The sequence below is a fragment of the Cucurbita pepo genome, chromosome LG03, assembly GCF_002806865.2.
Source record: "Cucurbita pepo subsp. pepo cultivar mu-cu-16 chromosome LG03, ASM280686v2, whole genome shotgun sequence".
Taxonomy (NCBI): Eukaryota; Viridiplantae; Streptophyta; class Magnoliopsida; order Cucurbitales; family Cucurbitaceae; genus Cucurbita; species Cucurbita pepo.
Window position 1 is genome coordinate 1,160,203 of NC_036640.1, and position 13,450 is coordinate 1,173,652.

A 13,450-nucleotide genomic window follows, 5' to 3' on the forward strand; every position below is an offset into this window, starting at 1 on the left:
CAGGCGATTCACAGGCTGAAATTATCAAACCTTCAAAACAAGACAATTAGAAAATGGTGAAAACTTGACAGATGTATTCATTGACAGAATGTCAGCTTTTGAGGATGAAATTGATTTGTTTGGCCAGGTGGCCATATTAACATGTTAATGTTACCTTAATTAAGGCTCCAAAGTTTAAAACAATATTAATATCTTAGTTTGTTCATTATATTTGAGCTAAAATATTTGAACTTTTCAACTTAGTACAGTTTACAAACTCTAATTAATTTAATAAAACTTAAATATTACATTATAAATTTAATTCTTGAATTAATTTAATTAATTTTTAAAAGTTGAATTAAAATTCAACTTGGTCACTAAATTTTAAAATGAGTTTACTCGCTAAGATTTTAAGAATAATTCTAAATAATAATTATATGAACGTAGTTATTAAGAAAAATTACTTAGTTAACTAGATAATTTTAAATCAAATCTATAAAAATAAAGATGGCCCGTACATTTCTTTTAAAATTTTTGAAATAAATTAAAGTATTAAATTCCCAACCAAATGAAATAAAATATCCACCTATAAATGCACTAAAATAGTGCCTTAAAATTTGGGTACCGTGGAATATATTTAACTTAATCTTTGTCTTTTAGAATGACTAATTATTTTTTTTTTTAAATTGTGATGGAAGTAATTATTTTAAAGCTCCTTTTTCTGTGCCAAAATAAACCGTTTTGAAATAATCAATGATATTGCATATTATTTAATCATATACGTACCACGCAATCCACCAACCAACTACCAACTGAAGAGCGTGCCCGCACTAGATTGCTACTCTAGCAACGGGGACTAGTAACGACGTCAGTGACGGTTCCGTCACGTCATGAGATTTTGCGATTGAATGGATAAGAGAGAACCAAAACCACTTTCTCGATCTTAACGCCAAAGCCCTAACATCGTAGTTTTGCCGTTAAAGCAGGAGACCCCATCATCGAATATTTAACCCTCCAACAAGTACCACATCAAGACGACGTTGCCACGTCATTCTCTTGATTTTCCGTTAGCTCATGTGCTAGTTCCCAGGCTCGATTCTTAACGGGCTGTGGTAGTTAATTACACCGTTATTTCCAGTTTTGCTCCTCGGTCGTTGCTTCTATCTCACTCCACATCTTCAATTATCCTGCACCAATAAAATATATATAAACAAAAAATTAAAATAAAATAAGTTAGTCATCCAAGTTATACCTACGCTTTCTACTGCAACAAAAAGAATTTATATTATATAATAAAGTCAATGGAAATTAGAAATGAATAGAAAATTTTAATATCAAAATTGTAAGAAGGTAATTTATTAACATGCATGATATATCTATATACCTTCGTGGAGAATAAGAAACTATGTACAGCTCTTGATACGATACTCAGATATAGCATAAAAAGAGAGAATGGTTGAGAAGAAATTAAGAAATCACCTGATCAAAGAGTTCTGCAAATATACAAAACCCTCTATCTTTTTGTTTGGTTTTCCCTTGCAAATCGTTTGCAGAGATAAAGAGAGTGAAGGGCTGAAGGAAGATAGAGATTTGTTGGCCTTCCGGTGAGTAGTAACTCAGATCTCGCTACATTGACTCAGTCCTCCGGTAACTATTCCCCTGAAAGTATGCTAATTTTTCAGCTTAATTAATATAGTAATGGAGGGGAATGGAAGGGGAAATATTGTGGCTTGTTAGGGGTTTTTTTCGTCTTCCCCTGCCATTCCCGATGATCGTNATAAAAGGAGGCCATCTCAGTACCTTTTGTTAATTCATTACACTTGTCAGCCTTATATAAAAAGAAAAATTCGCACACAGTTTCTGCAGACAGTTTCTGGTGATTCACATGGTGAAATTATCAAACCTTCGAACTTCAAAAAAGACGATCAGAAAATGATGAAAACTTAACAGAGGTATTCATGGACAGAATAACAGCTTTTGAGGATGAAATTAATTTGTTTGGCCAAGTGGTCATATTAACCATGTTAATGTTATCTTAATTAATGCTCCAAAGTTTAAAACAATATTAATATTTTAGTTTATTCATTATATTTGAGCTAAAATATTTGAACTTTCCAACTTAGTACACTTTACAAACTCTAATTAATTTAATAAAATTTAAATATTACCTTATAAATTTAATTCTTGAATTAATTTAATTAATTTTTAAAAGTTAATTAAAATTCAACTTTGTCACTAAATTTTAAAAATTTATGATTCTAGGTAGAAAAAATTATTAGTTTATAATTTTAATTGAGACTAGAAAAATAGAAAAAATAAAAAAGTAAAAAAGTAAATGTTACCTATAATAAGTGTGATTAAATTACATAAAACACTTTTGAAGTTTGTTAGATAAGATAAAAGGGTCAAGGAGGTTGAAAAATAAAAGGAGGCATCTCAGTACCTTTTGTTAATTCATTATACTTGTCAGTCTTATACAAAAAGAAAAATTCACACACAGTTTCTGGTGATTCACGGGGTGAAATTATCAAACCTTCAAAGGATAAGATAATTAGAAAATGATGAAAACTTAACAGAGGTATTCATTGACAGAATGACAGTTTTTGAGGATGAAATTGATTTGTTTGGCAGGTAGTCATATTAACCATGTTAATGTTACCTTAATTAACACTCCAAAGTTTAAAACAATATTAAATTTTAGTTTATTCACTATATTTGAGCTAAAATATCTGAACTTTCCAACTCAGTATACTTTACAAACTCTAATTAATTTAATAAAACTTAATTATTACATTATAAATTTAATTATTGAATTAATTTAATTCATTTTTAAAAGTTGAATTAAAATTCCACTTTGTCACTAAATTTTAAAAATTTAGGATTCTAAGTCGAAAAAATTATTAGTTTATAATTTTAATTGAGACTAGAAAAATAGAAAAAATAAAAAAGTAAAAAAGTAAATGGTACGTGATTAAATTACATAGAACACTTTTGAAATTTGTTAGATAAGATAAAAGTGTTAAGGAGGTTGAGAAATAAAAGGAGGCCATCTCAGTACCTTTTGTTAATTCATTACACGTGTCAGTCTTATATAAAAAGAAAAGAGCACACAGTTTTCGCACACAGTTTCTGCACACAGTTTCAGGCGATTCACAGGCTGAAATTATCAAACCTTCAAAACAAGACAATTAGAAAATGGTGAAAACTTGACAGATGTATTCATTGACAGAATGTCAGCTTTTGAGGATGAAATTGATTTGTTTGGCCAGGTGGCCATATTAACATGTTAATGTTACCTTAATTAAGGCTCCAAAGTTTAAAACAATATTAATATCTTAGTTTGTTCATTATATTTGAGCTAAAATATTTGAACTTTTCAACTTAGTACAGTTTACAAACTCTAATTAATTTAATAAAACTTAAATATTACATTATAAATTTAATTCTTGAATTAATTTAATTAATTTTTAAAAGTTGAATTAAAATTCAACTTGGTCACTAAATTTTAAAATGAGTTTACTCGCTAAGATTTTAAGAATAATTCTAAATAATAATTATATGAACGTAGTTATTAAGAAAAATTACTTAGTTAACTAGATAATTTTAAATCAAATCTATAAAAATAAAGATGGCCCGTACATTTCTTTTAAAATTTTTGAAATAAATTAAAGTATTAAATTCCCAACCAAATGAAATAAAATATCCACCTATAAATGCACTAAAATAGTGCCTTAAAATTTGGGTACCGTGGAATATATTTAACTTAATCTTTGTCTTTTAGAATGACTAATTATTTTTTTTTTTAAATTGTGATGGAAGTAATTATTTTAAAGCTCCTTTTTCTGTGCCAAAATAAACCGTTTTGAAATAATCAATGATATTGCATATTATTTAATCATATACGTACCACGCAATCCACCAACCAACTACCAACTGAAGAGCGTGCCCGCACTAGATTGCTACTCTAGCAACGGGGACTAGTAACGACGTCAGTGACGGTTCCGTCACGTCATGAGATTTTGCGATTGAATGGATAAGAGAGAACCAAAACCACTTTCTCGATCTTAACGCCAAAGCCCTAACATCGTAGTTTTGCCGTTAAAGCAGGAGACCCCATCATCGAATATTTAACCCTCCAACAAGTACCACATCAAGACGACGTTGCCACGTCATTCTCTTGATTTTCCGTTAGCTCATGTGCTAGTTCCCAGGCTCGATTCTTAACGGGCTGTGGTAGTTAATTACACCGTTATTTCCAGTTTTGCTCCTCGGTCGTTGCTTCTATCTCACTCCACATCTTCAATTATCCTGCACCAATAAAATATATATAAACAAAAAATTAAAATAAAATAAGTTAGTCATCCAAGTTATACCTACGCTTTCTACTGCAACAAAAAGAATTTATATTATATAATAAAGTCAATGGAAATTAGAAATGAATAGAAAATTTTAATATCAAAATTGTAAGAAGGTAATTTATTAACATGCATGATATATCTATATACCTTCGTGGAGAATAAGAAACTATGTACAGCTCTTGATACGATACTCAGATATAGCATAAAAAGAGAGAATGGTTGAGAAGAAATTAAGAAATCACCTGATCAAAGAGTTCTGCAAATATACAAAACCCTCTATCTTTTTGTTTGGTTTTCCCTTGCAAATCGTTTGCAGAGATAAAGAGAGTGAAGGGCTGAAGGAAGATAGAGATTTGTTGGCCTTCCGGTGAGTAGTAACTCAGATCTCGCTACATTGACTCAGTCCTCCGGTAACTATTCCCCTGAAAGTATGCTAATTTTTCAGCTTAATTAATATAGTAATGGAGGGGAATGGAAGGGGAAATATTGTGGCTTGTTAGGGGTTTTTTTCGTCTTCCCCTGCCATTCCCGATGATCGTTGAAGCTTAGGACTGAACTTCTCACTCTTTCTTCTTTTTCTCTCTCTATTTCATCTTCTTTCCCCCATTTTTGAAAGCTCGTTTATGTTGCCATGAAAGAGCAGAAGGGTTTTACGAGGGAGATCTTTTTAATTCAGATAGGCTCTTAATCGTTGTATAATTTTGTACTATTTTTCAGCTACGATCTGCTTGAGCTGACACAAAACTGGTTTTTTTGGGTTTCTCAGTGCTAAGATACACCATGAAATTTCTAAACTTGCCTCGTTTTCTCACCGTGAACAGAGAATTAAAATTAAGAAAAGAAGGCATACCTTTGCCGGGAAAAGAGAGGCCATGCTTTCTGGAACAAGCTTGAGGGCAAAATTGGCTCTTCTGCTTGAGTGAAAACCAATCAAATGGATTCCAGCCAACCTGAGGGAAATAAGGTCCACGTTCAAGGCGGTTCTTGGATTCCGGCGACACCCGTGAAGCCCATTCTACCAAAACCGCCGCTGCAGCCGCTGATCTATGCAAGGATTGACTGGAATCAGTCACGACCATGCTGGTTGGGATCAGAGAGACCCTCCTCAAATTCTAACAAGGAAGCTGAGACCACCAGTGGAGTTGCATGTTACGGTGGAGCTAATGGTACTAACGACTGGGAAGCAGCTCAGGCTGGGCAATTTCAAGTAGCCTGCAAAGATAATGGAACAGTGGCGATACATTCTATTGATGCATTAGGGAGCATTCCTTTTTTGCAGCTAATGGCACTAGCAGATGCGGCTTCTATCGTGGGAGCCGATGCTGCATTGGGTGGAAATGCAAGCGACCTGTTCGACTCTGGCTCTAGCTATCAAGTTGAATTGGAGTCCAGCTCTATGAGGGGTCGTCTCAGTGGAGGCTGCATACCTGAAGCCACAGGGTGTAAGTCCAGCTAATTTAAATAAAGTCATTTACACTTAGGAATCTTAAATATGGTATGGTTATGATGCTTGAATAACATTTAGTACAAGCATTAAAAAGAAGCTGACGAACTTAAAAGCAGCGCTATGGTATTGGAAGTTAATATTTGGGGAAATTGAAGCAATCTAGGAAAATTGGTAGGAGGAAACTGAATGAAAATAGAGAATTCATGATGAGTATACTTTCACCTATATTTGTTAATTCGGATATGCATTTTCTCTATTGCACATGTCTGTTTCCTGTGAAGTTCTGCAATTATGTTTTTGGCTGCTGCTACATGCTTCAACTAGTTTAAGACCGTATTCCTTCTACCTACGCTATGTGGAAAAGAACGTAATTATGAATAACATGACGAATCTCTATAAGTTCATCGTTGTTGACATCCAGTGTTCTGAAATTGAGTTCTGCAAATTTACAGATGAAATGTCTGACCATAGCCAGCATGCTTATGACCTCAATTTTCCGTCTGGGACAGAGTCAGATGCAGCTGCTATCAGAATTACCTCCCAATTTGCACCACCGACACCAGATATGGGCAAGAGTAAATATACCGAAAGTGAGGCTGAAGTGCAGCAGATACCAACTGAGAACAGCAGAGATGAGAGAGAACAGAACCACAACTGTAATACTTCAATAACAATTGATGGTGAGAACCTTGGAGAAAATAAAGAACTTGAACCTGCAATGCAACCTACAATTACTGCTACCTGTACCCCAGATGGAAAGGAAGGCAAGAATGCAGATAACCTGAATAAGACACCACCACCAAGACAGAAAAGGAGAAAACACAGACCTAAGGTCATCATCGAAGGAAAAAATAAAAGAAAAAATCCTAACTTGAAGTCCTATTGTCCAAGTACGAGAAAGCGTGTCAGGAAAAGTGGACTCAGTAAGCCTTCAGCAACTCCCCCAATAGAAATAATAGGTGAAACATCAAACCAAGAAATGCTCAAGCATAGAAGGAAGTCGTGCAGAAGGGCCATAAATTTTGATTCTCAGGCCCAAACAAGAGACTTATCCTTCGATTCAAGGCAACTGGAAAAAGATCCACTCCCACAAAACATTCAATCAACTTCAGGACAAATGGAAGTGAGGCTTGAAGAAGTAGGCTCTTCCACTGATCCAAACTGGTCCATGAATCAAATGCTGAAAAGCTACGAATCTTTGCCAGAAAAACAAGCCCAATCAGCTGAAATTTCGGCTGAACATAATTCTCCTGAGAGAAGTCTGCCTTCAAACAACCAAATGGAGAACAATACTGAACAAAATGGTAAAGTAATTTCCAGTTTTGAAAAGGGAAACACGGTAGAAACCATGCTGAATGATAATAATCGATCCTTACCAGGAGGTTCCAATGGTCTTATCTTTTGCAAGAACTCTGCTTTCACTGCAAGAGAGCAAGCATCTTGTGGCCTGAGAAAACGTTCTCAGGCCATTGATCAAGCAGGTGCTGGGAGCATAAATTTAACAGGGGCCCATTATAATACATTATCTGCATATCAGTCAATATCCTGGATGCATTTTCCCACCATTTACAAGAAAAAAAGAACAGAGAAGAGGCAGAACCCTGTCTCCTCTACTGCATTTACTAGTGCAAGTGCCACACATTTCATGAGTCCAGAAAGTGCATGCTCTTTCAATGATTCCCAGAGATATCACATGGCATTAGTATCCAATAGCTGGATAGCTGGACCTCAGTTTAGTACTTGTAAAAGTAAAATTGCAGCTGTGCATGGAAGACAGAACCTTCAGGATAAGTTGCAAACATATGGAAGTATCATGGCTTTAGGTCAGACTGAGAGAAAAAAAAGGAGACCCAGGTCAACCAAACGACTTCGTGACTTGGCTTTACCGGCAAGAATTGTCGATTGTGAGAAGCAGCCAATATATCCTACTAATCAACCTCACGTGGACAGTTCTGTGAAAAATATCAATACATTTCAAACATGCATACATGCACTATCTGAGACGATGGAAGCAACAGTGGCAAAGAAGAAAAGAACCAAGAAGAATTCTCCTACAATTTCAGCACTTCACAATATGAATAAAGATCTTCAGGACCGCAGATTTGTATCCTTCAATCCCTACCAATTCTTCCCCAAAACATTAGGTACCGGGATTAGAAATTTTTCCCAATGATCAAGATATTCACCCATTTAAAAAAAAATTCTTTTCTTTTGTCCCTTTCCTTTATCTATACAGGCACTGCTTCAGAACATGGTAATCAAATGTGCTTTATCGATGCCATAGTTGAACAATTAAAGCATCTTGATATCAACAAGGAGAGCAACAATTTGGAATGTAGAGAGCGAGCACTTGTACCCTACAACATGCAAAATCAGGAGCACAATGCCATTGTTGTTTATGGAAGAAAGGGAACTATTGTACCATTTAATCTTACTAAGAAACGTTATCCTCGTCCTAAAGTCGAGCTTGATGAAGAGACTAGTAGAGTATGGAAGCTTCTGATGGGAAATATAAACAGCGAAGGCATTGATGGAACAGATGAAGAAAAGATCAAATGGTGGGAAGAAGAGCGAAAGGTGTTTCGAGGGCGAGCAGAATCATTTATCGCAAGGATGCATCTTGTTCAAGGTACAATATTTATTATTCAACTCTAAACCAACCACTAGCAAAGAGTTACTTCTAGAACTCCATGTAGACATCAAATGAATATCAAAGTTCAATGATGAATTGGCTTCGCATTTGAATAAGTTCACAAGACAATTGTTTTCATATTGATTGAGTATGACATTAATTCAGAAAAATCAATCCAGGCAAGACAGGAGAGAGAGAGAGAAAAGGGAAGGTTATAGAGAAATAACAACTTTGACATACCTTCAGGTTCCTAGGCTTAGCAGTGTCGTGCTTCTTACATACCTTCATGTAAATCCTTCTTGGAGCGGGGATCGAACAGAAAACCAAGTTTGTACGCTTAGAAGTTCTGTGCTTTTGTTTATATATATGTACACCAGCGAAAATTAATTTGCATGAAGGATTAGTATAGGACTAGCACGCATCCTTACTGTAGCAACTATGCTTATCGGGCTGAACAATAACATAATTGCATTTCTTCAGGAGATAGGCGTTTCTCTCAGTGGAAGGGATCTGTTGTGGACTCTGTGGTAGGAGTATTCCTGACTCAAAATGTGTCAGATCACCTTTCTAGGTAAGCTAAATTGTCAAATGGTGTGAGCTAAGTGCAATTCAAAGTAATCTCTATCTCTTCTCCTTTTACTAACTTCTTCTGAGGTTGGCAGCTCTGCCTTCATGTCTCTTGCTGCACGCTTTCCTCCTAAGCCAAATTGTCAACAAGCATCATGCTATCAACATCCTATTATAGAGTTGGATGAACCCGAAGCATACGTGTTGAGTTTAGAGGATGACATGAAATTGAACAAACAGATAATGCAGCAACAAATAAGTGAAGAGGGTTCCTTGATGAAAAATGAAATCGAAAATAGTGAAGGGCAAATAATTGTGGACAGCAATGAATCTTCCGGAAGTAATGTCGAGGATGGTAGCTCAAACAAGGAACCAGAAAAAATAAGTTTTAGTTCATCTCATAACATTGTTGGGACATGTAGCAATTCTGAGAGAGAAATATCATTGAGTGGAAACGGCCCAATGCAAGCATGTCTCTCCGGAGCCAGAGAAATATATGGTTCATTTTCATTTCAAGACTGTTTGGATTCATCAATTTCTCAAACCAGTGAGAACATCGAACCATCCTCAGAAGGCAACTCAGAAGATCTACCAAGCTGGTTGAAAGAAGTTCACATCAATTCTTCATCAGAGAAGCTTAATCAGATGGCTGGACTAAATACTCTGAATGATCATGTTACTATCGATACTTGCATTGAACAGACACAGGTTCACACGAACATCAACCTAGCAGGAAAGAACTGTGACAATGGAATAGATGACACTTCACAACCGGATGATCATGAAAAAGCCATGAAAGATTCTGTTAATCATTTGAATGGCTATCAAATGCAGCAAAACCACACCTCGGAATCATTGGAAGTTGACTGCCATCAGACGTGCAATGGAGTTCAAACTCCTAATGTTTACCACAAGGACGTAGATTTTCATTCTGAAAAAAGTACACCGACTGTAGAATCTCGCAATCATGCTAATGTTGAAATAGAGCTCATAGTAGATATCCATGAAGCACCGTTACCTAGTAGTGAATTAAGCATCAATGCAAAGGAGCCAGGTTTGACCTTACAGCCTCAAGGCAGTGTGATTGAAGACGCACAAAATGCTGAGTCGCCAGCAGAATGTACAAATAATGTGCATGAAATTCTTCCAAAATTTTCACCAAATGGTACAGGAATAGTGACACAGTCAAACCCAAAGGAGTATGATCATTCACTTAGTAATGGGTTTGAAGAGATGAAACCTGCCACTTCAAGATCTCGGAGAAAACAAGTTGCAAAGGAAAAGGAAGGTAACATTAATTGGGACAACTTAAGAAAACAGGTAGAAACCAACGGAAAGACACGACAGAGAAGTGAAAATACAATGGACTCGTTGGATTGGGAAGCAGTAAGATGTGCTGATGTGAACGAGATTGCACACGCCATCAGAGAACGCGGCATGAACAACATGCTTGCTGAAAGAATCAAGGTATCATTATAGTGTTGATTTCAAACAACATGATCTAAATTTCTAATTAATCCCTAGCACTAGCTGAGTATTGGATGAGTAATTTGTACAGGATTTTCTAAACCGTCTGGTGAAAGATCATGGGAGCATTGATCTCGAATGGTTAAGGGATGTTGCACCAGACCAAGCAAAGTAAGATTAATCGAGAACTTAAATGTCAAATTCTTGAAATCGAAATTGAAGAATACTGAGAATGTTACCTTCTGCACTAGAGAATATGTTGCATCCATCAGAATTGTATGATTCATACAATGGGTTTAACACGCAAATGTAAAATATGCAGAGAATATCTACTAAGTATAAGAGGTTTGGGACTAAAAAGTGTGGAGTGTGTGCGACTTCTTACTCTTCATCATCTTGCCTTCCCAGTAAGCCAAAATGAGTTAATGATATGAAATCAGACAAAGCATATATATGATTTTCACTTGTACCTTTAACAGGTTGACACAAATGTTGGACGTATAGCTGTCCGACTGGGATGGGTACCCCTTCAACCGCTACCAGAATCCCTACAGTTGCATCTTCTAGAATTGTGAGTATGACAAGCCTACATTTTGGCAAAATCCATACATCTTTACCATATAAAAGATATGTCGAGAAAAATATTCTGAAATCCATCTTCCATTATTAAAGGATTACAATTTTAAATAAATATTCTATCTCCTAAATTGTTGTGTTTCTATTCATTATTGCTAGAAGTTGTTTCAAACTGTATCACAGTCATATAAACATAGCTTATCATTGATTCGCATATGAAAAACATGATGATATAGACTCTAGGACAATATCTTTGCAAGTTTTTTAATAGTATAAAATGAAAATAAATGTTATTTTTTACTATAGTTCAGTTGATAATATCAGTTCTTAAAAAAAAAAAGAAATGAACAAAATTTTAAGGAGGTTTTAATTATGACTTCTATTCCAAATAAATAATACAAAAAATGTAAAACTCGTAATATTACAAGGTAAAGAATGCAGACCTCTACAGAACGCACGTCATTGCCACGGAATAGTAAAATCAATCTTTGAAGCTTTTCTTGCTGCTCCTCCCAGGTACCCAGTGCTGGAGTCAATCCAGAAGTATCTATGGCCTCGGCTTTGCAAGCTTGACCAAAGAACACTGTAAGCATGTTTTCAAGTTATAAACCTAGAAATGGATGCAGTCTTTCTTTTATATCATTTAGTTGGGGAAATTAAGAGAATTCAAACTAAATGCCTACGACTTGGCTATAAATCTGGATGCAGGTATGAGCTACACTACCAAATGATTACGTTTGGAAAGGTAATTTCACTTGGAAATTTTGGTTCTAACATAAGCCAACTTATAAACGATCTTGACAGGAATGTATGGTGCAGGTCTTTTGTACAAAAAGCAAACCAAATTGTAATGCTTGTCCAATGAGAGGAGAATGTAGGCACTTTGCAAGCGCATTTGCAAGGTTCGGCCATCTTTCTCCTAGACGTCCATGCAGTCTTTCTTTCCCTCTCTCTTTCTTTATTTCCTCCCTTTTATAGAGACAGAGAGCATGTGCACATAAGCAACACAATTTAGGCCTCAGCTAATAACAACTTTTTGAGTTTTAATTCTTCCAGAATATCACTGAATCACATGTTGGGCAGGGACCCTACTTTAAAACTTAATTCTTGCAGCAATTCTCATAAAGTACGGAAATCTTTAATTATGGATAAGTGGGTGACTAATAGACATACTTCTTACATATCCAGTGCAAGGCTTGGCCTTCCAGCACCAGAAGATAAAAGAATAGTTAGCACTACTGAATGCAGAGAACCTGAAGATAACCAGGCCAGAACAATTGACCAACCAATGCTGTCCCTCCCTCCCTCAACAATGCCATCTGAAGAGATCAAGCCATCAGAAAGGCATCAATCTGACGGGAAGACTACAATTGGTATGTGTGTGCCCATTATTGAAGAACCAGCAACACCAGAGCAAGAAAGCACCACAAAAGATGCAATCATCGATATTGAGGATGCTTTCTATGAAGATCCTGATGAAATTCCTACAATAAAACTTAACATTGAGGAGTTCTCACAGAATTTACAGAACTACGTTCAAAAGAATATGGAACTTCAAGAAGGTGACATGTCAAAAGCCTTAATTGCACTAACCCCAGAAGCCGCATCAATTCCCATGCCTAAACTTAAGAATGTCAGCCGGCTGCGAACAGAACACCTAGTGTAAGCAAAACATTTGCTGCATTTATCAAGATCTTTCGAATTCCCAAATAGATGGTGCTATCAATAGGGAATAAATTGAAAGCAGTAAAAGATAGATGATATCATTTAATGGTTCAGAAATTGTTTGGCCAGTGGATGTCCAAAGTCAACCGGTATAGGTATCACATTCCAAACGAATATTTTTCATTTGCGTACTAATTTGTTTTTTTTTTTTCACCGTCTGCAGCTATGAACTTCCAGATAATCACCCTCTTCTTGAAAAGGTTCGTGATTCTTACATCTAAAGAAAGAATATTTTTACTTTCTTTTATGGGGAATGAGGAGAATTATAACCATGTGGCATTTCTCATAATACAGTTGAAGTTGGATAGAAGAGAACCAGATGATCCTTGCTCATACTTTTTGGCTATCTGGACACCAGGTAGAAGTAACTCCAAAACGTTATAAATATCCCTTATTTCGTGGACAGAACCAAAAGGCAAAAAATTATAGAGTATTACTTTTGACGTATGTTCGATCATGAGTTCTATTTTTTGTATCACTTAGGTGAAACAGCAAATTCCATCCAACTACCAGAAAAGAGGTGCAGTAATCAAGAACATCATCAATTGTGTCTTGAAGAGGAGTGCCTCTCGTGCAACAGTGTCAGAGAAGCCAACTCTCTCATGGTTCGAGGGACTCTTTTGGTGAGACATGTCTAGTCAAATAAGTGGTTATGCTCAAATATACCTAGCATACCGAATCTTAATCAATATCCCCCCC

General features: G+C 35.8%; 1 protein-coding gene and 3 long non-coding RNA genes across 4 annotated transcripts in view; 1 reads left to right on the top strand and 3 right to left on the bottom strand.

The window, feature by feature from the left end:
* Nucleotides 1-718: 718 nt before the first annotated feature.
* LOC111791845 lies at nt 719-1,634 on the bottom strand. The gene is made up of 2 exons (XR_002814693.1): nt 1,459-1,634; nt 719-1,166 (listed from the first exon to the last, which is right to left on the bottom strand). It is a non-coding gene; the product is annotated as an uncharacterized LOC111791845 (long non-coding RNA).
* Nucleotides 1,635-3,839: 2,205 nt separating this feature from the next.
* On the bottom strand, nt 3,840-5,309 carry LOC111791844. The gene is made up of 3 exons (XR_002814692.1): nt 5,188-5,309; nt 4,580-4,759; nt 3,840-4,287 (listed from the first exon to the last, which is right to left on the bottom strand). It is a non-coding gene; the product is annotated as an uncharacterized LOC111791844 (long non-coding RNA).
* The window catches only part of LOC111791843 (protein ROS1-like), a 9,698-nt gene continuing 1,486 nt past the window's right edge, over nt 5,239-13,450 (top strand). Inside the window, exons 1-15 of the mRNA XM_023673340.1 lie at nt 5,239-5,779; nt 6,237-7,928; nt 8,021-8,413; nt 8,897-8,987; nt 9,079-10,450; nt 10,542-10,621; nt 10,773-10,857; nt 10,930-11,021; nt 11,543-11,611; nt 11,735-11,771; nt 11,846-11,928; nt 12,215-12,688; nt 12,915-12,951; nt 13,046-13,109; nt 13,235-13,374. Of these exons, the coding sequence (XP_023529108.1) occupies nt 5,272-5,779; nt 6,237-7,928; nt 8,021-8,413; nt 8,897-8,987; nt 9,079-10,450; nt 10,542-10,621; nt 10,773-10,857; nt 10,930-11,021; nt 11,543-11,611; nt 11,735-11,771; nt 11,846-11,928; nt 12,215-12,688; nt 12,915-12,951; nt 13,046-13,109; nt 13,235-13,374 (5,217 nt within the window). The 5' untranslated portion in view covers nt 5,239-5,271. The remainder of the gene's footprint in view (nt 5,780-6,236; nt 7,929-8,020; nt 8,414-8,896; nt 8,988-9,078; nt 10,451-10,541; nt 10,622-10,772; nt 10,858-10,929; nt 11,022-11,542; nt 11,612-11,734; nt 11,772-11,845; nt 11,929-12,214; nt 12,689-12,914; nt 12,952-13,045; nt 13,110-13,234; nt 13,375-13,450) is intronic.
* Nucleotides 5,678-11,605, bottom strand: LOC111791846. The gene is made up of 3 exons (XR_002814694.1): nt 11,470-11,605; nt 10,921-11,036; nt 5,678-5,764 (listed from the first exon to the last, which is right to left on the bottom strand). It is a non-coding gene; the product is annotated as an uncharacterized LOC111791846 (long non-coding RNA).